Source organism: Paramormyrops kingsleyae, chromosome 9 (genome assembly GCF_048594095.1).
Source record: "Paramormyrops kingsleyae isolate MSU_618 chromosome 9, PKINGS_0.4, whole genome shotgun sequence".
NCBI lineage: Eukaryota > Metazoa > Chordata > Actinopteri > Osteoglossiformes > Mormyridae > Paramormyrops > Paramormyrops kingsleyae.
Window position 1 is genome coordinate 339,449 of NC_132805.1, and position 26,900 is coordinate 366,348.

A 26,900-nucleotide genomic window follows, 5' to 3' on the forward strand; every position below is an offset into this window, starting at 1 on the left:
ACATGTTTACGGGCGGCATTCCGCCGGTTCGGGCACTAGCTGGAGGACGCGCCGGTGGAGTGGAGCTCGGTGTGGAATTGGAGCTGTACTGGAGACCGCTAGTGATTTTTATTTTTCTGCGTGATATTTTCGTTCAGTTATTCTAGACTGAAAAAGCAGCGGGGATATTTCTGCTTTTCGGTGGAGCCGCTAATAGTCGGCTAACTGCACAGCAATTGCTGATCACAATTTCTGAAATGGCTGTTTCGGTCCGAGATAAATATAATCCGTGCCATGTTTTCGTGTCTTTGCGAGCCCAAGGGAACGGATAGAAAAACAAACAGGTCGAAAGAATAACGATAGGCAGCCGGTCGGATGAACTGGATGGACGCGCATTTGGAAAACGTGCTCTGCCGTTTTTAAGCGTGTTACGGTTTCTCTTCCAACCTTTTCTTTTTTTTTTTGCTTGCAGTCAGTATATAGTGAATGGATAGTGCGGCGTGCTGTAGCTAAGCTAACCGCATCGTATACACATTTTTTTTTTATTTGCTATCTGCTCCAATTTCATAACATTCATTGGAAAATATTAGCATTTGATGCTTTCCAGCTGTGCGTAAAGGGTAGCAAATCCAGAAAGAGAACGCCATGCATTCGCGACGACTGGTGAAGCGCTCTCTCCTTGGGAGCCGGGTATGTGCCGGCGATGGGGCACTGCTCCCGGGGGTGGTCCATGCTGTCAAACATGAAAACAGGGATGCTCCGATGGGACCCCGGCAAAGCCTTTGCGCGGCGTTGAAGCAAGAGGGCAGCTTAAGGGAGTATTTCGAAGGCGACGCGGCCGTTTGCCAGGAGCAGACGCCTGCAGCGGGACCGCTGAGATCCAGCCTGAAGGTGTGTGATCGCTTTACTGTGGCTTGTGTGTGTTTTGTATTTTCAGTAATGAGTCACCCTGCTTATTGCTCCGTGGACGGCTCGAGTGCGCGCACGCCGTGTGCAGCAGTGTATTTTTATACCAGCTCCTAGTCTTTTGTCCAGTGCAGCCCACGATGGCCAGCCGATTCTCGGCTATAATGACGAATAAACGTCTTTGAAACATAATGCATCCATGCATTGTGCCGTTATTTTGTTGGAGGGACTGGTTTTAGTTAAGGTATGTCAGACCGTACGGCGTGCTCATGTGCACGGTGCATTACCCCGTCTTAGCCAGGTTTTCTCTGCAGCTAGCCACCACGCCGTGGAGCCTTATCCTGCCGCATGCATTGCATTTTTCACATTGCCCCCTCGCCAGGGTAAAGCCCGCTTATTTGCTCGTCTCCAGCCGCCCCTTGCCGTCATTTTCCGCCTAATCTCGGAATGCGATGCTGCCGCTTTCCGCTACACAACGTGGTGGGTTTTATAACCAACATGTCGGGTGTTTTTAAATCGATGATGTAATTTCCTCACTAAAAATAAAGAATCATGACCGCATTGCCTAGCCGGGGTTATTGTGTGCTGTTTATCGCCCAAGCAGAGATGCAGCCTGGTAAGAGGCGAACACCGGTCGTTTATTAATGCAGTCGCCGAACAAGTAATTGTGCGCGAAAGGTGTATATTGAGCAAGCTTCACATTCAGGAACGGGCTTATCGAATTTGTGATATTGGTGTTTTACACCTACTAGATTATATAATTGTTTTGAATGTTTGCCGACGTATAAAGTGCATTAAGTATTATAATTAAATGGGAAGCGAGCGTGCCTAAATCCAATGAATCGGAATGGTTTAATACTGGAAGGCACGAAATGGCATTGTGAAATTAGAAAATCATACGAATATAACACAAAATATAGGTATTCTATAGACATTTGGTCTCCAGACTTCTGGTTTCACACAGACTGGCTATTGTCGGCATCATTATTTCTACATGGTATCACATTTTGCGATGTCACACTTAGCGGGACCTCAGTTTTATTTATCCACAAAAGAAGCGAAGTACCTTTTGTCTGTATGCCCCTCGAAGCGGCTGGAGGGAAAGGCATGACCTGTTGACTAAAGTAAACCCTTCAAGTGCTGCGAGTATGCGAGGTCCTGGAAAACTGCACATCATTGTTTTATGAGCACGCAGATGAACAGAATGGAAAAAATGAATGATAATATACGTAATCTCTCTATTGCTTCGCTACCAAGCACCTACTCCCAACGTACGACTGGCTTTACAGGAATAGTTGTTTGCACATTGCAACCCGGCGAAGGTATTATGTGCTTTCAAGTGTCGTTTGGACCGCCTTTTACGATTTGAAAGGATGCTCTCGACACTTAAAATTATGTACGGAGTCATACTTTCAACTTGTGCCCAAGTACCGTGTGTCGTTTATTTTATTGTTTTGTTCAGCCTGTCGTCGGCATCACCTTCAAAGCAGCAGCGTTTTAAAGTCACGCCAGCATCTAGTTTAACTGTTTTGCTGTTTCTTTCGTGTCCCCGCGGTCAGATGAATGCATCCTTTTGTCTGACCGCATCGCCGGCTGTTTTTTCCCGTAGCCTCCCGCCTACTGCAGTAATGCACAAAATTGATTAATGTTGTTATGCAGTTCTGTATGTTTGTTATTGAATGAAGGGGCAAGCCCACTACATAAGTCTAGGTACAGGAGTTTTTTTTGTGCATTTCACAAATTTCATTTGATTGTAAATATGGTTATTAGGTCAGTTATTAAATGCTGCTTGTTTACAAATGCATTTTTTTTTATAAAGGATAGTAATTTTTGACTAGGATTTTCATCAATGGCTGCTTCTGTGTTAAAGATGTGATGGAGGTATTAAGTCTTTGTCTGGACAGAGGTGGTGTTACAAAGATGTTTTGTACATCTATGTAAATTCTTCACAGACAGTGCGGGGTATTGGCGACTAAGTCACAAATAATGCACACGTTGTTGTATATATTAATGTCAATCAAAGAATAGTATAGCAGAGATTTCTCACATTTTTTTTTAAGCTAATTGTTTATGCATTTTAATATCTGCTTTTTAATATGTTTAATATGTGATCTTTGCCTGTTAGATGTGTGAATATATCTAGTTTTGATCCGTTTCTGTAGCAGTGTACACTGTCGTATTTGACAGTTTTGCAGGGAATGCGGTGACAGTGAGGTTTATGTTCATTACAGAATTTAACGGTGTGCCATGTCAGAGTGCAGCTTGTGCCCTATATCATCCTCTGATTCACAAAGCCATTTTTTCATCGAAGATATTTCTTCCTGACACAGGAACTCGGAAGCCGGGTCGTGAACAAGATTCAAAAATGAAGTACTTGTGTATAAGCGGTTCAAGCTAAATGAATCAAAGTAACTGAACCAATTACGTAGCTTTAGCTACACAAAGAGCGCGCTAACATCAGCAGCCCGGAATGTCTGCCTTGATGACACACTCATCAGACGTTGTGTAGCCGCCTTAATAAAATGCCTCGGGTCCATTATTTGCTGCCAGCAGGCAGCGCCTGTCCTGAGAGTGACCTCGTTGTCCTCTGGTCACCAGGTTGAAGTAGCTGCTCGGACGTGATGCTGTCAGAGGCCGGGCTGTTGCTGCAGACTCACGGTTTCTTTATTTGGGGCCAGTGTCCATTTTTAGCGAATGTGAAATGCAACTTTTATCAAACGGGGATGACAAATGTGATATTTTGTTAAGCCGTTTGGGAGAAAATTGAGTTTCATCGAGAAATTAGGTCACACCAACAGGTGATTACAGTCCTTGGCTGTTTCAGTCCTGAGGTTCTGTGAACGCGTTGGGTTTTTCTTTCACTGTATTTTGTATTGGATAATGTGTGCTTGCTGTTAAAGTAAAGTTGGTCTTGCCATCTGTAATGCCAGTTTTTTTTCCCATGAATCCTTGCAGCAAAGCTCATGCAATGGGCATGTCAGCCAAGCGGCGAGCATGCCGATGAAATGCCGAGAGAAGGAGCCCAGAAACGGGGCGGCAGAGAGCACGAGAGACCCGCCAGGGCTCGGCGACAAGCCGGCAGAGCCCGAGAAGGAGCTGACCCGGTCCGTGTCCCTGCTGGAGCAGAAGCGCAAGGTGGTTTCCTCCAGCATAGACGTTCCTCACACCAGGTGACGCTCTCCATTTCAGATCCTCCCGTTGTCTGTGTTTACGCAGCCAGTTCTGTATTTATAACTTTATATGAACTGAAAAATACTTGTATTGCTTCTTGAATATATGAATTGCATGTCTAAAAATTACGTAAGGTTTATCTTGCTTTGTTGCATTGTATTTGCATTTCTTCTGCCGTAAAACAGTCATGAACTGATAGCTGCTCTTGCAGTACAAGAGATCATTGCAACCAATCAAGGCAGCAGTTTGAAAGTATTGGTTGCTAATTCCCCCCCCCAATCGGTATCTTACATTATGAATGACATATGGATGGGGGTGTTTTGGTCCCATCCCCCCCCCAGCTTCCATTCATATGACCATTTTCTGGCTACTGTTTGAGGTATCCTTGTGCCGTATAGTATGATTGCGTCTCAGGGCACAGCTGTAGACGCTGCTGTTGGGTATGATCTCAGCTCTGCAGTCAGGAATGTGCCGTCTGCCAGGAATCGCTCTCGGAACCAAACCGTTTTACCCGGAGTTCGACGTCAACACTTGGACTACAGTGGTCAGCTTGGAGCTATTGTTAATAATCAAACACTGACTCTATTTTTGATGTTGAATTATATGAACATATGTATATATAATGAATATATGCATTTGGTGACAAAGATTTGCAGAATGGATCTGTGTTAGGAACGGATTGCAATTACAGGAGCTGGCAACCGAATCCCAAAGGCTATGACCATGACGTCACCTGGCTGCCTGGCTCTGATCTGTCTTCTTTCAGGAACCGGCCCGATGCCGCAGTCTTTCTTTCTCTTCTTGTCTTCAGTCTCTTTATTGCTCAATAAACCTTAAGATGACATGGTGTTTGTAAATGGAAATGAAGACATTCCAAATTAATGTAAAATGAAACCTGAGAATCGCAAACATACCTGTGAGCAGGCTAATTGTTTTGGTGCAATCAGACAAAACACCAACAAAATGTTTGTATTGAGTAGAATTATTACAGTGCCCAGTGACCCCTCATCTGCTGGGGCTGCATAGCGTCATTACAGCCGTGCACAACGGCATCTTTAGGCTGGCAAACAAACACTCCTGCTTGGTAAGTTGTGCCCCTTTGGGGCGGATTGAGTTTGATTTTTCAAGTTGTTGCTAATGCACGTTATGTTTCCTATTCCTTATGGATTACATTCTTAAACCCCCTTGCTGAGTAATATGGCTATATTATGTATTATTAGTAGTATGCTATTCTGCTGGCTGTATAAAATGTTTTCCCTAAATAACATAGTCAACAGGACCCCATAGATTTCATTATTCACATCCATTCTTTCAAAGTAGCATTCTTTCCTTTAATATTCAGTTCTTTTTTTTCCTTAAGACAGTATTATATACTTCCATGACTGTTTAAACTGCATAACCCTGCTCACACTGTTAACCAAAGAACTATTGACCAGTTGAGACTGGCAGGACTTCGATGACTTGGCCAGACCTCTTAGTGTGACGGATCACTCTAGCGAGACTGATCGCAAACGTCAAAGGTCGACAAGCATCGAGGATTACAATGTACTTTCCTTCTTACAGAATTACAGTTCACCACTGTCATTGTACGACCAAATCTCACTCTACGAGTTAACTCTGACAGCACGAAATGTCGATTAAAGTGCCCCTCTGAAAGTTTGCAACTGAGAGACTCAGGAGTGGAAATAGAAATTGTACTGTTACATCCATGGGGTTCAAACCCAGCATGTGGCGACTCTGACTCGTGACTCTTTAATGTTCCTGCGCTGCATCTTCAGTGTTTTTCTTTTGGTTTGTTCTTTACACCTCCATCAAAGTCCATTTTGTTGCCACATTAATGCAAATGAAATGGATTGAGAGTATTGTTGTTTCTTTAGTTTTTTCTCATTTTCTAACCAATGTAATAAGTTTCAGGAATTATATTTTAGGGCCCTTAATACACCATAATTTCATTCACTTCATTGTCGTGTTTTTTTTCCTTTTTCCGTAACCGGAATGTATGTGGTGTTCGTTCCCCTGAAAACACGGCACCGGTGCAGAGTTGCTGAGCGTTTCGCTAAAGATAATGTCGGTCTGGACTCCGGGGCTGTTAATTTGAAAACATGTGATTACCATCTGAAAAGCTCTCTCTTCTGCAGAGCTGCCAGATCCACCGGCTTGGATGCCTTCCAGCCGTCCCACAATGAGTTTTATTAGAGCTTGCTATTCCCCCAGCCATATACTTCTTATCAGATTGGACATGGTCTCTGACTGACTTCCTCAAACGCACATCAAAAGAGTTTTCCTCGCTTTGGGCTTTTCTCTTTCCCGTTTCTGAGAAAAGCACAACAGCATCGGTGTAGTTGTAAGTCTGCTGCTGTTCTGCACTGTGCTGTTCTTAGGGACCGGTAGCATGTTTTGGACACCATATCGAATGCGAGAGTTGATTTAAAAACAGCCCCGCCGCTGCATGTGGCATCACCCGCCCGTGGCATGCGGAAACCTTGTTGCCATGATACGGTTAACGACGGCGAGCTGCCCCTAGCAGGACTCGCACCGCCCTATTTTGGCATCTCGCTTTCGTCCGCATCACACTTTTTGAAGGCGGCTGAATCTTTGTAGAGGGTCCCTTAAAGTGGCACCTAGGTGGTTCAGACCATACCTCAGTGATGTAATCCCATCAGTCCATGTGGGTGGCGCAGCCCAGGCTTGACGGGGGCAGAGTTTTGTTGAATGCGGCATTTCTGCTCAGTAGCCCGACCTCCCCTATAGGGGGGACGCCGCATCGAAATTTCAGCGGCCCCATACTTTCCATTAATGTTTATCCTTCCATGAGTGTGCATGACTGTTGTTAAGGTCCAGATTCTAAATGCAGGTAAATGCCTTTTGCACGTCCTCTCCTTCGATGCGGCTGGACTGTACAGTTTGCCCAGTGTTGAACCATCCAGCGGCGCAGAGTTTGCTGCTGATGCGACTGGAAGCTTCCCGTTGAAAGCTGACATCGGGCATGACCCCCGCTGGCTCCCTGTCATGCCGCTGGATAATTTTCCCACAATCCTTCATCATGATTTTAGTTTAAAGCTGCTTTATTTATTTATTTAAAAAAAAAAAAAAAAACAGAATGAAAATACGTCATCGTAATAGACTCATGGTCTCCTGACGCTAAAATCAGAAGAGGGCGCTCTATCCCATGTTCATTTTTTAGTAAACTGAGTCATACCTAGAATGTTCCGTTTTCCCCTTTCCGATGCCCCCCCCCGTTCAGTGACCGCCGTGGGTGGCCCTACGTAGTCAGGGCTGAGAGTGCGGAGGGGGGCAGCCTCCCAGTTCGGCGAAGGCGGCTGCCGCACCCGTCAGTGCTCCTCCAGAGACCAGATTGGTCTTGGGTCGCCGGTGCTCTGTGCACGCTCACTCTTCCTACACATGGCGCGTTAAGAAACAGGCAGCGGGTGGCGCTGTGGCCGCCTGCTGACCCGGCCGAAGATCAAGGGGAGCAGCTGCTGTGCCCTTGAGCTGAGCTGCTGATCTGGATTCCTTTAGCGTTAGTCAGGGGTCGAGTGAAAGAGAAGGCTTTAAGAAAATAGCTAAAGAGCTGCGCTAACCACCTAATAAAGCTATTCCTGACCTGCCCCTGTGGTCGCGGGCTCTGCCTGTGTGGAACCGTACCGTGTGTCAGTATTGATATTCAGCTTATCTGCCCACACACTTGACAGGCTTGCTGCTCCGCCCATAAGTATTATCTGGCAGGAAGTGGGCGGTCTGTCCGGAGAGCGTTTTGGGGAGAGACTTCAGCTGCCCGGCAGCCAACATTTTTGTTATGACAGCAAAATAAAATAGCGTCTAAAAATGCCCCCCCCCCCCTTCGAGGTCCCTTTTAAGATCATCTGGGTGTGATCGGGTGGATAAGGATGGGTAACGTGAAAATGTGGCCTCTCTAATGGTCGGTGAGAGAAGGTGCTTTGGCCTTTACGGCCTCCATAAAGGAGAAGCTGGGGATGGATTTGGGGTGTATTTCTGGAGCATTTCCGCTTCTGTGTGTCAGTTTGACTCTGCGAGCGTCTCTGCTTTCGTATCTCCATTTTAATTCATCGTTTTATGCAGATCAAATGGGCCCGCGGAACATTTAGGTGGCGCTGCACGTATGACTATGAAATGTAAACATTCGCTATACCAGGCTCCCAGTTTTTTGTGATTTTGCATATTTGTACAACAGAGTGGCTGCTGAAGGATCTCAGGGGGTTGGTGGGGGGGGGGGGACTCCCTTGTTTTTCCTCATTTGCGGGTGATCGGTTCCTCCTGCTTTCGCCTCCCGACAGAGCGAGGGAAAAGTAAACCTGCATATCTGCTTCCCACTCTGTCTGGGCATGACCCTGTGGTCACATGCTGTCTTGCATTGAATTAAAAGAAATATTTTGGTAGTAATAAAAATTGTTCTAAAAGCAAAATATTTATAAAGATTTCAAGAGAACTTTTTGTTAGAGAATGAATGAGTGCTTGGTTTTTTGTAACATTTATAGCCTGAATGGGAGGGGGTCAGTGATGGGGAAATGTAAATAGGAGATGGGGTCAACAAGGAGGAGGAGTCACTGAGTAGGAGGGGCTAGTAAAGGGGCGTGGTCCAGGTTCCTCTGCACTTTCCAGCTTTGCTGTATTGGTCCATCTAAAACGATGACCTCATCGGTGCCGCGGCAGCCTCCCTCACTGCTGCTCGTTCCTTGATGCTCTCCTTCACGTCCCGTGACAGTGGCTGCCTGTCATACTGGCCACGGGGACCCTGCATCGGGCACATGCACGCACACGCAGTTATAAATCACCTCCATTGTCACAAACATTTTGGTAAAAATACCTGCGAGACGCAGCATTCCATGACGCTTCCCGCATCCGTCACTCGTCCTCCCGCCTCACCCCCCTCGTCTCCTGTTTGTTTTCATGTCCCACTATGGGAGCTGTGATGCCCCCACCACAAAGCTGAACATGGTGCTGTGAATGGTTTCTGTGTGTCAAACGAGGGGCTGTCCATAAAGATGCCTGTTGTAGTGCATTTGAGCGCCCCCTTCAGGTGGGACACGGTTGCCGCATGCTTCGCCCACATGCCTATTTGTCGTCATCCTCCATTTTATTTATTTATTTTCCCCCTCCTTTTCCGCTGACACCCCCATCAGCACACCACCAGAGAAAACATTAGCCCCGTCCTTTTTTTCTTTCTTCCGTTGCCGTTTTGCTTCCCGTCGGCGGTGTCAGATGTGCCTCCAGGTTGCCTGCCTCGCCCTGCAGGACTTCACTGTTTCCTCTTATTTTCTATCGTTCGTGGTTTTTTTTGTTTTTCTTTAATCCCATCTCCTTCGGCACAGACAGTGATGTAATCTGCCTGACTTTCTGTCAGGAACTGTCTTTAAATATATTCTGTTTGGCGATTTTGCTTCTGCAAAATACAGCAAATGCAGACCGACGGCTATGCTACAGTCGTACTGAGGATGCCGTCAGAGTATCGGGCATGAGACCATGTCTAATGACTCGTTTGTGGGGCTCCTTTCATTTGGGACAGATCGGCCGCACTATTCAGCCTTAAGCTGGGAGTTCAGGGTACAGCTGTACACTCTATGTACGGAAGTGGAGCTGGTAGGGGTCTTTATTTTTATTTTCCACTCCGCTGCGCCCCCCAGGCTAAATAACTTCTGGCATAATTAGCGGTATTAGTCCGCGAGTGAGCAAGCGAGCGCAGACGCAATGGGGAGGCGGGGCTCTCCGTCATACGCTATAAATAGGTCGGCTTGTGCGGCAGTGGGCCCTTCTAGCACCGTCTGAAGATGAGAAATTACGCTGGGGCATTGGGGGGGGACACAAGCCATCATCCCCGTGGCTGTGCTCCACGACATAGCCGGGTCTCTCTGCAGCCTTCGGGAAAGGTGTGGGGTGACGCAGGGGCTGGTGGGCACACTGTGCCCATCAGAGCGGCACAGGCTTCCATGCCCCCCCCCGCCGCATCCAGCTCTGGTGGCGTGCACAAATGGCCTGTCCAGGACCGCCTGCCATGAGCGAAATGGAGGCGGGTGGCCCAGAGGAGGGTGGGGACTGGTGCTCCGTCTGCAGCGGGGACTGGACCTCAATGTTTGGCAAAGCCTAATTATTCACAGGTTTGCTTTACAAACCAATTATTTTCCCAGGTTGCATTGTGGCTGTTCTGAGAAACTGTGCCCTCCTAATGATCTGAATCATTTGTATCAAGTCACCTGTCATACTGTTAATTATCTCTATGCTATGTATGTAGATTTCCTTTGTATATTTATGCACAAAGAAGGAAAAATCTTTCTATATTTTTGTTTTTGATGTTTTATTGTTATTAGTCTTGATTACATAGTCATTCCCTTCCCGTAAATCTTTCTGGATGACCGTTGTTGACACCGAATAATATTTTGCAGGCTGGCTATTCAGCGGCTATTTGATTAAGTCTTCCCGGGTCACTCTGCTGTTAAGGCCTCTATCTAGAAAAGGGTGTATCTAGAAAATCTTGGCCCCCAGACAAAATGTCACCTTCGGCCCCTCTCTGTTTTACATATTTTTCATATTCAAGGGTCCCTGTCAAGTGCTGGGTGCCTTGAATCTGCCAGGGTATCCATGCCCCCCCTCAATTGCCCCCTGGGTGGCGGGGGGCTATATGGCCCGAGGCAGTCCTAGTACTTTAAGGGTTTATCAGGCTGAACAAGTTTGCCCTTATTCTATTGCCATTAAGAAAATAAGCTGAAGTAAAACTTCATTGTCATACTTGACTGATATAAATGCTACTGTAATCAGGATATTCTCGCTGAGCATCGTCGCCATGGCTACCACCTCGCCCACATTGTGTCCTCCTGACCCAGCAACCCGCCTCCTAACGGCCTTTTAAAATGCCCCATGCCCCCCCCCCCCCAGGAAAAAGGAGGAAGAGGAAGTGGACATGGACAAGGTGACCGCTGCCATGGTGCTGACCAGCCTGTCCACCAGTCCCCTGGTGCGGAGCCCCCCAGTCAAAGTCACCGGTGAGCATCGCGCGGATGGGGGTGGGCTTCTGGCTGCCAGTGGGCTCATTATTCAGGAAAACAAAGCGCTGTGAATTGCAGGCGGGTCCATTTTTGGTCTGGGACCAGCAAATCTCCCTAATGCAGCGTTTCCCAATCCGGTCCTTGGGGACCCACAGACACTCCGTGTTACCGGGAGCAAAGACGTGGACTGTCTGGGTCCCCGAGGACCGGCTTGGGAAACACTGCCCTAATGGACCAACATGAAATTTGTGGTCTTTTAATGTTTTACTACACTGTTTCAGGTTGGAGTTGGAGTGCTTTATAGCTCATGACATGATGACCGTCCGGAATATTCTAGGGAGCTCATCAAAGGCGCTTCCCCAGGATGTAAGTGGCTGTATCTTGCTTTTCCTGCAGAGGGTTCAAACGGATCCTGGAAGGATGCAGGCAGTTTCACGCCGTCCAGCCACAGCAGCAGCGGGTACTGGAGCTGGAGCATCCCCAGTGACCAGTCGAACCCGTCGACGCCGTCCCCGCCCCTGTCCGCCGACAGCTTCAAGCCCTTCCGCATGCCCGCGGTGACGGGGCAGCCTGACGACGCCCTGGACGAGCCAGACGGGAGCAGCCTGCTCTTCGATGAGCCCATCCCCCGCAAGCGCAAGGTGGGCGGGACTCGCAGGCGTGGCCTCGGGCGTGTTTGACCGGTCGCCGTCGTCTTGTAAGCATATCATAACCACTCCCCTGCCGGCTCTCATCAGGATGGTCAGTGCTTTGCTGGTGATGGTCAGCAGGTGCTGCCATGTTGGGTTTCAGATACCGATTGACAAAACGAGGTCTTGCAGAGCCTGTTACATTAATTACGATACCTGCCCCCCCCTCCTCAGACCCGCGGGGGGGGCAGAAGCACAGAGGGCTTGTTAAACCGCCTGAATTCTCCCGCCGGTCTGCGAGGAAGGAGCTGGCTTGCTACGATGATGTAATGCTTCAGACGGGGCTAAACGACATGGGGTGGGGGGGAGGCTCGTGGGACGGGCTTGGAAGCAAGCCGCCGCCTCTTCCCCACCCCACCCCACCCCACCGGGACGTCGTCTTCGCCTGATCCGGAAACGCCGGGCTCTAAATGAGATGATGACACCCGCTGCAAGCCCCAGGTACTGTCTGCTGGCGCGGCGAGTGCCGGGTCCAGCCGGCGCCCTTTGTTACCGCGCTCCGTGTGGCGCCATGCGCCCCCCCCTCCATTCTCATCCCCATGAATGAAGAACACGGGCTTCTTGCTTCCGCTATTTGGCGCCGTTAGCCAGCGGGTGGATTCTGAGGCGTGGAACTGCGTCTCCTCTCTGTCCTGCTCCCCTACTCCTACGGCTCTCTGCCACCTCGGCCGCTCCACGGATGAGCAGTGGCGCATCGGCAATTAATTGACAGAATATAACTCATTGATTTTTGTGGTATTCATTAATGCTATATTTTAATTATTATTTTTAATCCATTTTAATTTCATTTGGATCAGTGATTCAGGTGGGTAGGGGCCACTTTTATATTGTTCTCATACTAATTGATCGTTGGCCCTGTAATTAATATTAATTGTACAATAACGATGCTATGCAGGCAATTTCACAGGCAGCTACAGTGCATAGCCTGTTTACAGTGTGGGGTCCTGAATGGCAAATAGACAAACTTCATGAGCGACATGAAGTTGACTGCTTGCATTTCATCAGGACGCTTTTTAGGGAGGTGGGGTAACAAGAAGCGAATTTGCCGAGTGAATTAACCGCCACTTTAGGAGAGTCTGATTGGTGCAGTGGGCCTGAGGTGTGATTTGTGCCCCTGAGGCTCATTTCCACAAATCGGGATGCCAGTCAGTTGGCATTCAGATATCAGGATATGTGACTCCAGACCTCCGACCTCTGCTTCTCAACATCTCCAGTTACCATCCTCCCGGGCCTCCCAGCAAACCCCCTGTCTCCCCTTCTCTTTGGCAGAATTCCATGAAGGTGATGTTCAAGTGTCTGTGGAAGAACTGTGGGAAGGTTCTGGGCACAGCGGCAGGGATTCAGAAACACATCCGCACCACGCACCTGTGGTAGGACGCCTGGCTCCGTCTGTCTCTGCAATGTTAATATTCACATTCATATGATCATCTCTAAGTTCTTCCAGCATCTAATTGCTAAGTGGGTGCTTCTGTCCAAACCAACTATAATTTTACTCTTTTATACAGCTGAATATTTTTACTGGCCTTCGCTCCAGGTCACAGGAGCAGGGCCGCTATAGGGATGTGAACCTGGAGTCCTTCAGGGTGTCGGCTGCTCCCTCTCTGGCCGACGCTCAGGTCGTACCCTGGGCATGATAGCAGTGTGCAGGCCTTCAGTCCACATGCAGCTGCAAAGAGTGATGCTTTTTGAGGAGTAATAAGAACATAAGAACTATACAAACGAGAGGAGGCCATGATGATGAGCCGCTAGTTCAGTATCTGCTACACCACCCACCTTGGTGTCATCTGCAAATTTCACCAGTTTACTGTATGTATTGGTGTCAATATCATTTATGTAAATTAGTAATGATGAGTAACGATGAGGAGTGGTGCTGTTTGGGGAGTAATGATGAGGATGAGTAGCACTGAGGAGTGGGGCTGTTTGGGGAGTAATGATGAGGATGAGTAGCACTGAGGAGTGGGGCTGTTTGGGGAGTAATGATGAGGATGAGTAGCACTGAGGAGTGGGGCTATTTCAGGGATGTTCTTGGGCAGGTCATCTACAGAAATTGTTATTAGATATATAGTATGAATTATGTATGTTATATTTCTATTAGCGGCTGTCAGAGTGCTTCCTTCCCCTTAACTGAGGCACAGTAGGTCACGGAGCACATTTGCATTGCCAAACACAATCCCATTATGATTATTTTGGTTCTGGTTGGCAGTGGCGAATCGCCACGGTTACGGCTGTTTTAACGATCCCTAGGAGGCCAAACAATGCTGTTACGCAGAACAGTGTGATCTATAGAAATAGAAAGCGTGGATAAAGGCTTCATTAAGAACTTTGTCAGGCTCGATTTGACATGACAGTCCCCACCCATTCATGCTCTGCCGGCAAAGGGACAAAGCGCTTCAATAGGGGACAACTTATGGTTTTGTAATGCATCCATGAAAGCCATATTCAGGTGCTCCTCTCTCTTAAATGCCTGCCTTATGCATGAATTTTCCATCGTCCATCCATGTGTCTGGTTTTATATCCATATCCACTGTCGTCCCCCCCCCCACCCAGGCGTAACTGTGAGTCAGAGTGTAGTGATGGTGAAGAGGACTTCTACTACACGGAGATCAAGCTCAACACGGACTCCGTCAGCGATGTCCTGTGCGGCCTGTCCCCGCTGCCGCGCCCTGTCTTCCCCCCACCACCGCCCCCCGATCCGGGACGGCCTGACGGAGGTGGGGGCAGCGGCGGCACCAAGGGCGATGGCAAGCTGTCTACTCCGCTGAGTCGTTCTGCCCCAAGCGCGCTCTACCTCGTCCATACTGACCACGCCTACCAGGTAGTCCTTACTCTCGAGGAGTATAGGGTCTTTGGGGGGGGCACTTGGTGTAAGGCAGGGGTCACCCTGTTGGCAATTTAAAGGCAGATGGGAGACCTGCGCAAACCCCCATTGAGTCAAGGGTGGAAATCGAACCCAAGACATTATCAAGATTTATTCATAACTCCTAAGGCTAAACAAAATAAAGTAAAACTGTAGTATTAAAAAACGCCAACGGAAAGTATGTGATGTTTGTTTTTATTTACTTTTGGAAGCACTATTTATAGCTTTTGTTTAGTTGTTTGTTTTTGTATGTTTTTGTGTTCTTGTTTTGTTTTTGTTAATGATAATGCTGCTTTGGGCGAATGCATCTGCTAAACGTTGGTTTTGAGAGTGGCTCCACCCCTGGTTTTCCTGTTGGTTATGAGAGTGGCTCCGCCCCTGGTTTTCCTGTTGGTTTTGAGAGTGGCTCCGCCCCTGGTTTTCCTGTTGGTTTTGAGAGTGGCTCCGCCCCTGGTTTTCCTGTTGGTTTTGAGAGTGGCTCCGCCCCTGGTTTTCCTGTTGGTTTAGAGTGGCTCCGCCCCTGGTTTTCCTGTTGGTTTTGGACTGTTGCATCCCTTAAATGAAGTGGATGCCTCTCTGCCTGCACACTGCTGCAAACCCTCAGCACCGTAACTCCATTAGTCACGCGTCACTCTGACAGCCGGATTTTGTGGAAGACAGGGTGGGAAAGTTTCAGTGACGGTGTCTCCCCAAGGGACAGGCAAACATATGCATGAACCCCGTCAAGCCGCCCCCCCCCCCCCCCCATCTGATATTCAGCGGCTTATTAAGCGTGCCCGCTCAGGAGGCTTAATCCCAGGCCCGATATCAGTGCACAGCTCTGTGTCCCTGCAGCAGAGCGGAGTGCAGTGTCACCCGGTCTTTGTGCTTAATGACGGCTCGGGGGAATATTCATGAGGACAGCTTTGCTGGGGAGCGGGAACGCGAACACAAGCCAGCAGAATGCAGCCGGATCCTGCTGAACTCCGAATGAACCCGACGCACTGCTATCCATTTGTTTGTTTATTTACTAACTTGTTCTGCACTGTCATGACCGTTTTTGGAGCGAGGTTCTAAGGTGGGCCCCATGTGAATGCCTCCACACTGCCCCCTGCAGGCCACCGCCCCCGTCACCATCCCTGGTTCCACCAGTTTCAGCCCCAGCAGCACCGGCCCTGGAAGCTTCAGTGTCTCCTGGCAGTCACCGTCTGTCACCTTCACAGGCGTCCCCGTGAGTGCAGCACAGGTTTGCCGGGAAGGGGGGTAGTGTGCAAGTTGCAGGGGGGGGGTCTTTCAATAGACTGCTGTACAATGTGGAGGTATGCAAATGCCTGATCTCACTCTGACTAGCAATGTGAGAATTGCACATGCACAACATGCAATATTAGTATTAATATTGCACATCATCCAGCTGAATGATAAACTACAACCATTTTTGGAATTCAGTACAAAATACCCCACCTAGCATTGTGATGTCATTCAGCACTAGTACTGGTTTTACTGGCAGTGGAAAACCAACACCTTGAAGTACCCAAAGTACGGTGCTGTGGAAATGCGCCTAGGATTGACTGCCTGACTGATTTTAAATGCGGTCAAGGGGCTGAGGTGTAGGACCCTCTTACTTTTGGCTGACTTGGGCTGCATAATATGCGATTTATATTAATATCGACACAGCACGTTGTGCAATTCCATTTGTTTCATTGCAAGGATGCTGATACCTGGGTTAGGATGATACATTATGCTGAAATACTTCTACTTGGCAAATTCTGCAATTTTAATTATGGTTCTTTTTTAAAATTATTTAGTAAAAGTAAAAAAGAAAAAAAGTCTAAAATTTTCCTGCTGCTGCATTTGCATGAGCTCTGTATGTGCACCCAGAGCCAATCGCCATAATTTTCGTCCTTGCTGTCAGACTCACTCAGACTGTGTAGCGCATTTGTGAGAATTTTAACAAAAATGAGTGAAAAGGAGAAAAACGAACACGAACTGGTCACCAAAAGGCATTGGCCTTCTGCTGCGTGAAAGTATTTTGGATTCCGTATAGACGATATTTTACAAAGGCAAGTGATTTGTCGACACTCCTTTGTGTCTGGCAGAATTTAAGGCAACACCACCGACTTCACAGGCTATTGGTAGATAAGGTCTGTTTAGCTATAGTTTATTTTGGGTAAATTTCAACTGCTTTTTGTTGTATTATTGCAATTTTATCGCATACATTACAAATGTCATTATTTTGATTTTATTTTTTCCAATAGCATGCAGCCCTAGTACTGACTGTGTGTGTTCTGGTCACTTTGGCAGGCATCTCCCCCTCATAGTCAGACCAAGGGCTCGACGGAGCAGCGCCCCCCAGCTGCTGCCATCCTCGCGTCTCCCCCACGGGCAACAGGCCTGCTCAGGTACCGCCCTTTCCTGCCATGGCACCCTCCATACATCTCGTGACTTGCTGGTGTCTTCCGTGCAATACGGACGTGTGTGTGTGTGTGTGTGTGTGTGTGTGTGTGTGAGAGACACCCACCGGTTCACCTCTCTACTTCGCCTGACAGGAAGTCGCGAGGCGAAGGCAAGAAATGCCGCAAGGTCTACGGCATGGAGAACCGAGACATGTGGTGCACGGCCTGCCGCTGGAAGAAGGCCTGCCAGAGGTTCGTGGACTGAGAGGGCGAGGCCATCCTTTTAGCCCGGAGTTCAAGCGGACCATCCACCCCTGGGGAGGGAGAGCACTCGTGGTGTGAGGCCTCCGCCCACCCAGAACTCAGCCGTGATGTGGCGGTGGTTCTGTTTCGCTTATTTACGTACATTCTGCCTCTGATCGATCAGCTTTGACTGATGCCATTTTTCCGTGGAGATGGTCCTTCCTCCTTTTTTGCTGTCAACAGAGAATACTTTTTTGACCTTATAACAGGGAAAAGGAAAGGATTAAAGAAAAAAAAAAAAACTCCTGAAGATACTTTTTAAATTCACTTCTTTTGGGAATTCTTTGGCAAAAAAGGGGGGGGGAATAGGGGACGACGTGATTCCGGCCGAGGTCAGCAGGAGAATGTAGAGCAGCGGTGAAGCCCCAAGGGTCCGCCTGCTTCGGACGTCGGCAAAGACGGAGAACCCGGAGCAGTACATTTCTGCCAGCTTGAGCAAGTTATTTATCACCAAGGGGCACAGGAAAGGAGACTTTTTTATGCCATTTTATATATGTGTTTATTAATAAAGACCTTTTTGTTTCAGGGACACAATATTAAACCAGCAGCTACGTTGGATATACAGCTGGATTCCGTAGTCACTGGTCTTCATCGTGTGAATATTTACTTGTTGTAACCAAAAAAGTTTGTTTTTATTCCACACCCCCCCCCCCCCCTTTCGCTGTCATCATGGCTGTGCGTTGATTTTCAACACGCTGACAGTTCAAAAATCGATACGCTAAGAAAGGCGTGCAGTCCGTTACCAGGCAGTGTCAGAGCTGATCACAAAAAAGGTCCCATTTGTGTGGGAAGGTATATTTCTGTCTCCAGTAATTTATTTCCGTCTTGACAGCGATTTAAAAATAAATTCACCAGCTGAACAAACTTATGTTTCCGAGATGTACTGACTTTTTAATCTCTCAACTGAAAGATGTAAGCTGTGTGTCTCTGTGTTTATTTCCTCTACTAAATCTTAAGAAACGTGTAGAATAACATTTAAAAAAATGAAACTTGGTGACTTATTGACACCTGTTTTTGTGAAACAACCCCCCAGTTTTCAGCAGTGATGCTGTGTGTTTTTTGTCCTGTACTTGGGTAGTTAGTCTGGGAACATGGTCCAAAGTTCCTGTTCTAATGACAAAGGGGTGGAGAGTCAAACAGGAATAGTATGGGACAAAAAAATCAGGAAGCACAAATACTGGAGAACGTGGGCTGAGAGGAATGAACAAAATTAACCCGGCGTTCATCTGACTGCACATCTGCTAGATGCGATTGTTTTTTAAAAAATATTTTGTAAATTATGTACCTTTGAGCTGATATATTTCACCAGGAGTGTTTTTCAAAGCTTCAGGCTGGTCAAGGTGCTCGCTTGTAAGGCGGATGATGTAGTGAAGAACAGCGGGCGGCCGTAACCTCGCCTTTTCATTTTCACGGGCCGTGTAGGCGGTAACGCACAATGTGGAAAGGCGGTGGGGGGCTCATCTGCAACAACTAAACAATAATAAATCTGACATTTTGGAGAAACTGATCAGATGAACTGCATTTGAAAACCTTCTTTCCGATTACCTGTGTATACTTTGCACTTTAACCAAAAAATAAAATGCATTCTGTCCCCCCCCAGTCATCGGAATTCCATTACTCCAGTGGCCGATTACATTTTTCCTACATTTCCCATGCAATTCCTCAGATTGAGACAGTTGTACAAGGGCTCCGGTCCGACTGGCCGCGAGATCTCCAAGCTCCCCCATTTTTGATTCCTCTCGGTCGCAGGCCGCCCTGCATGTCGCTAGGCCCCCTTTAGGAATCTGCTGTGTTAACTGGTGCATTTGTCTTCTCGAGTCTGTTAGTGTCATTTTTGTTTCGCGTTTTTCTTTTTGCAAAGCGTTGTGGGGTTTTTGCTAGCGTACGAACTAATGGATAAATGTTGCGTGTATAATGAGGCGGGCTTTAAATCCTTTATTGGCTGCAATGGACGAGCGCTCGGTCCTCTGGTTTAATTAGAGCGTCGGTGGTAGCGCCCAGGCTGAAAAGGTTTCTGTTCTTTAAACCTGAGTCATTATACGGCCATTTTTGCACAGCTCCCTATATCTTTTTAGCCATGCGATGACACTTTCAATGTAAAATTTGCAATGAATATGTACGAAATTATCAGAATTTTAAAATAGCCGTATAAAAGAATAGCGTATTACCAACACACGTTAGTATAGGCCTAACTAATAATTTAAGCAGAAATGCGATACAAGTTAATTGTAAAGATTACTTGATGTTTAGTTGAGCATTTCTTTTAATGATGGATCCTCACCAGACACCAATTACCGCGCCGCAAATTTGTGATCCCCTATGTCAGTATTTTGATGCAAGGCTGTTTTGCTTGCAGTATTATGGTAGATGCCATAAACCCATCATGGTTATAGCATAAATGACAGCGATTAATTGTAGAATAAATGAAGCAATACTACCGATTAATCATCGTGACTTTAGCAACGATCTCACGCACAACTTTCACAATTTCAGTGCAGGCTTCAACGATGTATTTATAATTGGTACTGGAGTATGATCACTCCCGTAACTGAGAAGGGGGCAGGAGGAAGTCCCGTTATTGTTGTAGCATTAATAAAGCGATCAGTATATTCTGAACCGGTGCCAGTGAAAATTATGCTGGCAATTAACGTTTTGTTGTCGGGCATGTTTATCTGTATGCATTTTAATAGTTCCAATGTTTATGATCCAGAACATAAACAAGATTTGTGATCGTAACAGGAATATTAAATGACATCAATTAAATCTTCATGCGACCAGACTATCCAGAACAGTGCTCACAGCTTCTGAATATCTTAAATCCTACCTGAAATGATCAGGAAATTGAACAAAGGTTTAATGACTGATAATTTAATTTAGAAGAAATACTAAAAGTAATGAATAATTAATAAGCTTTTCAAATTATCCATAGAGTCCTGGCAATAATGTTATTAATTAAATTATTCATTTCCATAGGCTAGAGGAAATCACTGTGACCTTTGAGGGTGATTGAAGTGCTTAAGTTTTTCCCCCCCAAAGTATTTCCATTAAGAGTTACCATACCAACAAAACACGAGAAACAGAATAAAAGCTACATAACTGAGATGAGTAGTAAAGGAGTATTTGAGTGTACAAAGGCTCATCTATTCTAAGGCACCGTGTTATTGCGTTCAGTAGAGGTCCCAAAGCCTTTTCTGAAGTCCTGAAATGTGTGCATGGTTCACAGAGGGGACGCTCGGTAAAGCCGGGGATACAGTCTCTCTCCTCAGCAGCAGTTTTTCATTAAAAGCAGAAACGCTTTGAAAACTCTGTGCTTCTAATTTGCTCCCCGTTCCCCTCTGCAGAGCTCATGTAGCTGGGCGCTCGCCGTCCCCGGCGCGCGGCATTTCGCAAACGTCATTAAAAAGCATTTAATAAGCAATGGGGGGATACGTGGCCGTGAGATGTGTAAAGGTGATTTAATTGGGCTTTTTTCCACCGAAGTGGTTCCCGATTTATAATCTTACAATGGGGACTCTTTCTATGGCATTGGCGTTGGGGGGTGGTTGTAATGAGGGTATGTTTGCCTTCACCTCCTGCTGTTCTGCAGTATTTGTGCTCACTGGCTTTATTGAACACCGCCCTCCCCGCTAGCTTCAGGACCATACGGCGATACGTAGGAGACTGTGCCTTTGGTGTTGTCTGGTACCGTGTCTTAGCGTCCACCGGATCGGCAGAGTGCGGGCGCACCCTGACTCCTTGACTGTCTCTTGAAACACAAGTAACGTATGTTTGTCACTATAATGTCACGTTCCTTTTATACTTTAGCGTGTGTTCAAACCACCCCTCTTCAGTTCTGTACTTCTTCGGTACGCTCTCATGTAGCCTATGTGTGTAAACTGGAGACCTTTCCTTTTGCCCAGGACACAGGTCATGTAACTGGAAATTTCACTGGACAATCTACTCTTTTAAGAAACCAGTGACATGACTCTCCATTTAAAAACACCAAAACAAGCAAACAAACAAAAAACAATAGAAGGGATGACTTCAATGAGATCAATCATTTGAGATACAGATCATATAAAATGTTATTAATGTATGACATGGTTGGGCCTTGCTCATCCCTGTGGCACAATGCACAAGTGAACTCTCATATTAATTATTCTATACAATTTCTAAAATATATTTTAAAGATTATAATATAAAGGGGCAGTTTCTGGTACTGCTGAAGTGCGCAAAGGAGATTTAAGGTAAACCTATAGGTGCATTTTTAGCAAGCAAACAAGTACCAGTGAGAACCTACCTCACAGACATATTATAGGCCTATATGGAAATTACAGTGGTACCTCAGAACTCGAATTTAATCCGTTCAGAACTCCAGATCGAATCCTAAAAAGTTCGTAATTTGTAAAGTAAGAAAATAAATGTATCCAAACAATGTGTCCTGCCCGATCGTCCGCTCCTTCCGTGTGCCACGCCCCCTCGTTAACCCCCTGTGGAATCCCCATGTGATCAGTTGTTTCTGGTTGTTGTCATTAGTCCTCTGTATTTCCTCCGCGTTTCATTTTGTTTCCCCAGTCCGGTCATTGTATTGTCCATCTGCCTTTTGCCTGCCTTACCTGTAATTAAACCCCTTATTCCCCAATACCCTGACGTCTGCGCCTTTGTCTCCGTTCTGTCCCCGCTCCGCACAACAATATTATTATAATTAAACGTATTAATGGTTTATTATTCATATTAAAATAATGAATAAGAAATCTTTATTTTTAAATGTATTTTATTATATAATAATAATTACTGTTACTGTCTATCATTGTCTAAATGTATTTTTACTGTCTAAATGTATGTATTCAGTTAGTGTAAACATGCACGGTGCTATCACAGCTAATGCGAGGCTGAGACTGAAGCTTTACCCTTAGTTTCCGCTGAGAGACATGCTGCGTGACTCATTTCCCCGCGCATACTAGTTATTTTAGGTCGGCGTTCACGGTTTGACTTCTGAGATTCAGATCGAGCTCTAGGTAATTTTTTTTAGAACTGGTTGGTTCCACTTAAGAAATTCGAGTTCTAATGAGTTCGAGAACTGAGGTACTACTGTGTATTTTGGTGTCTTCTAAACTCCGGTTGCATTTTTGAATTACAAAATCTGAATGTGTCAAAATGGCTTTTATGGCACCAAAAACCACATATTCAATTTTGTGTTGTCTTGGGCAGCAGGCTGTTACAAACTCTTTTGTTTTTTGTTTGCTTGTAAGAAAGACAACGTACATATCTTGGTTGCAATGCATTCAAACGTATTTAGACTGTTTCTTTTTTATATTTGTTTCACTCAGATAGCATCACGGTATGTCCAATAACATGCTATGTTTTCCACTCGACCTAATATGCAAAAAAAGAAAAGATTGTCGATATATTTGTCAAGGATGCATTGTTTGGGGAATTAATTTCTTTTCAGACACTGATTTCACCCTGAGAGAAGGTATTGAAATGTATTTTAAAATGTAAAATACGTATAGACTAATCTTTAAATCCACGCGGATATGAAGTGCTTTTCTACAAGGTCTCAAAACCCGGTGGTATTAATATGAAATATGCAAACCATTGTGTATTAACGTAATGAAGTTTGAAGAAGCTCCGTTTACGTTTTGAGGAGGCTCTCGGGAAACATTTCAGCGGATTTTTCTTCCATTACTTTATCATCGAGACCTGCCGATTACCGTTGGATCGTTCGAGTATCTCTGTACCAACTTATCCATTTTAAAAATGTAATATTGTTATTGGACATGCATGAATGCAATACGTCGGCTGTGTTACCACATCTGGATTTTATTGGGAAATCTTGAGTGGGCTACCAGTTTTTAAACGATTGATGTTGCTAATTCAGCAAGGTACAATGTGTTTATCGTGCTTCCGTTACCGGCCGGTTTTCATAGCAAAATGCAATCCCTAAAAATGTAAAATAACCTCGTAAGGATACGCTATACAATTGTATTAATGTTGTATTTGGCTTAAAATTCTGTTTTATTTATGTCTCACGTTGTTTCATATCTATACCCTTCTAATAATACCGCATCGTTAAATTTAGGTGAACTTTGGTCATTAACAGTAATTTAATGTAAATCTTTTCATTGTGTCGGAATGTTTGGGAAAGAAAGTAAGGAGCATCGCGTGCTTTTGGATGCTTACAGTTACAAAGAAAGCTGTAATGGTTGTACCTGCGAAGAAGAACATTGGGTTGTCCATTGTCTACCGCTCAAAATAAGTTTAATGTTTTTTTTTAAACTGAACTTTATAACTGAATTTTGATAATTGAGCTACGCATTGGATTGAACAGAAATTAGGCCTATACTTTTCCTGGAGTTTAACCAAACCACTGAACGAGCAAACAGGAACGATCTTCCCGATACTTGAATGTGTAATAGGCCTACGTGCCGTTTCACAATGAAACAAAACTTGCTCACTCAAAAACAGAAATAACCATCTACTTTATATTTCTGAATTCAAATTCAGTCTTGATTTTGGATGCAAATACTTCCCAATACGGTTTCTGTGATTACGCTTCATTTCCGTAATCCTCTATTAATAATAATAATAATTATTATTATTATTATTTATTAAAGGTTTGTTATCATTTAAACTAGATTTATAAAAAGTCTACATAGTAGATTGATGGACATGATTGTCTTCACATGTTGGAACATGGATTTCGAAACGGATTTAAACGTTGAGAGACAATGAAACCTGTACGGGGTGTCAGTAATGGATTACCTCACTGTTAACAATAATGACCACGCTAACCTCAACAGCTCAGCAACAGCCAGACTAGATTTTTACAATATTACAAATATCCTAGTTCAGTGTATTTTTCTATTGCATGTGCATGAATCGTGTATATAGGTATATGTATCATATGATGTAATGCCTACAAAACAATTACTTAAAAGCAAGTTATAGGTTGCTTTTTTTGTAGGGAATGGGTATTGTTGGGAACTCAGGATGTCACTCGTAAGACTGTCTTTCTAACATTGGAAACATGGGTAGTTCTGTCATAAGCAATCTGCTGTTAATCCGTTCTGTGTGTCAGATTATTGGGACAGGTTGCGTGATTGTGTGTTTATCAATTTTTGTTGCCACTCTTCACATCTGCCCTCATTTGTACCTCATGGTATGTTTATTTATCGTTATTTTCTCGCAGCTGGTATTTTGATATAATGTAGCTCTCAGCCGTGAGCCTGTTTGTACCGTATGCTAGCGCGAATATATATTTAAAAATACATTTCATATAATTTAAATGACATCCCTGGTAACAGGTATTTAGGAGCAATATGTTAAACCACGGACTCACATTCGGTGATATATGCTTTGGTCGGCTTCATATACAATGATCCGCAAAATGGTCATAAATTTGGATTAATGTTTAATACTAAATCTAAAAATCTTTATGAAGAGATTGTTAAATCATGGGATTATTATGTCTAGGGTAAATTAAAATGGATTTTAATTCCCAGCTAATTAACATGACTTTCAATTACCAAGTAATTAGGTTTTTTTTTCCCAACGATTATGCATCAACATGCTCCATAGAATTTAAGGAAAGCAAATGAATTTGTAAAAGTATTAGCATAATTTATTTTTTAAACTCTATTGCTTATATGAAACAACACCATGACATACTATCAAAATGTGTCAGGTCCTATGTTTCCATAATTTATTGATTAAGAAGTTGGGGGGGGGGGGGTGTTCTAAGGTAAATTCTACCATGATGGGTTTTCCCCCTTGAATGTATCCTTGATTTGTTATATGTCAGGGCACAATTTTCCCACAATTAACAATGTAGTGCAACAGTGACTGTGTTGGGTGGATCAGAGGATCAAACCTGTATTTCCCACAACAAAAGCAGGTCAATCAAAACCTAGATATGGGATCTGATCCCATCAAAAAGATCACAGTCCCTCAGCTCCAAATTCAATGTATTCCCCATGCCATATGCAATTTACATAAAATCTCCAAGGAGTAACCATGTCTCAATAATTGCATGTGTGGCTACATTGTAACAAACTAGTTACATTCTATTTATGACCCAAACAGGGGGTCAACTTACAGGTAATTCAAGGCTGAATCTCTGTTCTGAAAAACTTTGTGTTCCTGCGTCTCTCATGTTCAGAAAGCAGAATTGTATTGACATTTAAAATTCACCCCAATGCTGCATTTTTACTGTATGATGCTATTGCCTACAAATTAGCTAATCGAAAACATTATAGACCACTCATTTAAGAGTTGACTAAGCATCTGAAATACATCATGAAAAAAACTTTTCCAAAGTTTATCATCTTTTGAAAGATTATTCATGCTAACATCATCGGCAACTAGATAGTATATGTATTTTTTGAATGGCTGAAGGTATTTTTATAATCCAACACTTCTGGTTGTAAAGAGTAAATCTAGTCTTGCACCGTATTTCACTTTAAGGTGGAGAAACATTGACTGTTTAATGTTATTTGACGGTTAGAGGGACCATGACTATTGTGACTAGATCATATTTGCTGAAAGCATTTTTAGTTATTTATTATCATAACATTTCAGTAAAACAAGTATGGCAATATTTCTTTCAGGCAGGGTTTTTAGTAAATATATATTTCTCTCCACACATAATCGTATACCAAAGGTTTTATTTCCAGCATTCTACAGTCCAAAATGTGAGAACCCCGTTGACAGTGTGTGTGTGCGTGTGTGTCTGTGTGTGTGTGCATGCGTCTCTATGTGTGTGTGTCTCTCTGTGTGCGCGTCTCTCTGTGTGTGTGCGTGTGTGTCTGTGTGTGTGTGCGTGTGTGTCTCTCTGTGTGTGTGCGTGTGTGTCTGTGTGTGTGTGTGCGTGTGTGTCTCTCTGTGTGTGTGCGTGTGTGTCTGTGTGTGTGTGTGCGTGTGTGTGTGTGTGTGCGTGTGTGTCTGTGTGTGTGTGCATGCGTCTCTATGTGTGTGTGTCTCTCTGTGTGCGCGTCTCTCTGTGTGTGTGCGTGTGTGTCTGTGTGTGTGTGTGTCTGTGTGTGTGTGTGCGTGTGTGTCTCTCTGTGTGTGTGCGTGTGTGTCTGTGTGTGTGTGTGTGTGTGTGTCTCTGTGTGTGTGTGCGTGTGTGTGTCTGTGTGTGTGTGTGTGTGTTTCATCTTTTTTTTAGCCCACCATTTTTGATTTTTAACTCATTGAGACTGGGCTGCATTATCCTATATGTTTCCCACATCACATCCAAACACAAAACCGGTCAGAACCTTGGTTTGAAGCAAATGTTGTAGGAGTATGGCTCAGTGATTTTAAAGTATATCCTGAACAATGCACTTGCTGAACAATGTTGCACAACAGTGGTAAATATTTCAACTTGTTGCACCCTGTTTTTTATGACTATTGTCATTTTATACTGTACAATAAAATACATTGTATAAGCCTGCTATAAAGAAACCAAACTGATGACTGTTAACTTCACTTGCTAGCTGTTTCAACTGTCAGTACTGTACAGAAACTGTGGCCCTGTTGTTCTGTGATGGTAATAATGTTATTGTAAGTATAGGTGTTGTCATTTCCTTTGGTGTAAGACCTCATATTTTTCTGTGTTTCCAAGAGCTTCTGATAATCAAATAAAAAATACTGGCAGCTGTTA

At 44.9% G+C, this 26,900-nt stretch overlaps 1 protein-coding gene across 3 annotated transcripts; it reads left to right on the top strand.

The window, feature by feature from the left end:
- Nucleotides 1-6: 6 nt before the first annotated feature.
- On the top strand, nucleotides 7-26,900 carry znf704 (zinc finger protein 704). Of its 3 annotated transcripts, none has more exons than XM_023824315.2 (9): nucleotides 7-870; nucleotides 3,841-4,055; nucleotides 10,945-11,051; nucleotides 11,451-11,695; nucleotides 13,013-13,113; nucleotides 14,291-14,558; nucleotides 15,697-15,825; nucleotides 16,881-16,978; nucleotides 17,126-26,900. In XM_023824315.2, exons 1-9 carry the CDS (start codon nucleotides 625-627, stop codon nucleotides 17,235-17,237), a joined length of 1,521 nt encoding a protein of 506 aa, XP_023680083.1. In that variant the 5' UTR covers nucleotides 7-624; the 3' UTR covers nucleotides 17,238-26,900. The 3 variants fall into 3 exon arrangements, with proteins under 3 accessions (XP_023680083.1, XP_023680084.1, XP_023680086.1); XM_023824316.2 differs by having other exon boundaries at nucleotides 8-870; nucleotides 15,697-15,810; XM_023824318.2 differs by lacking the exon at nucleotides 7-870 and adding an exon at nucleotides 1,431-1,501.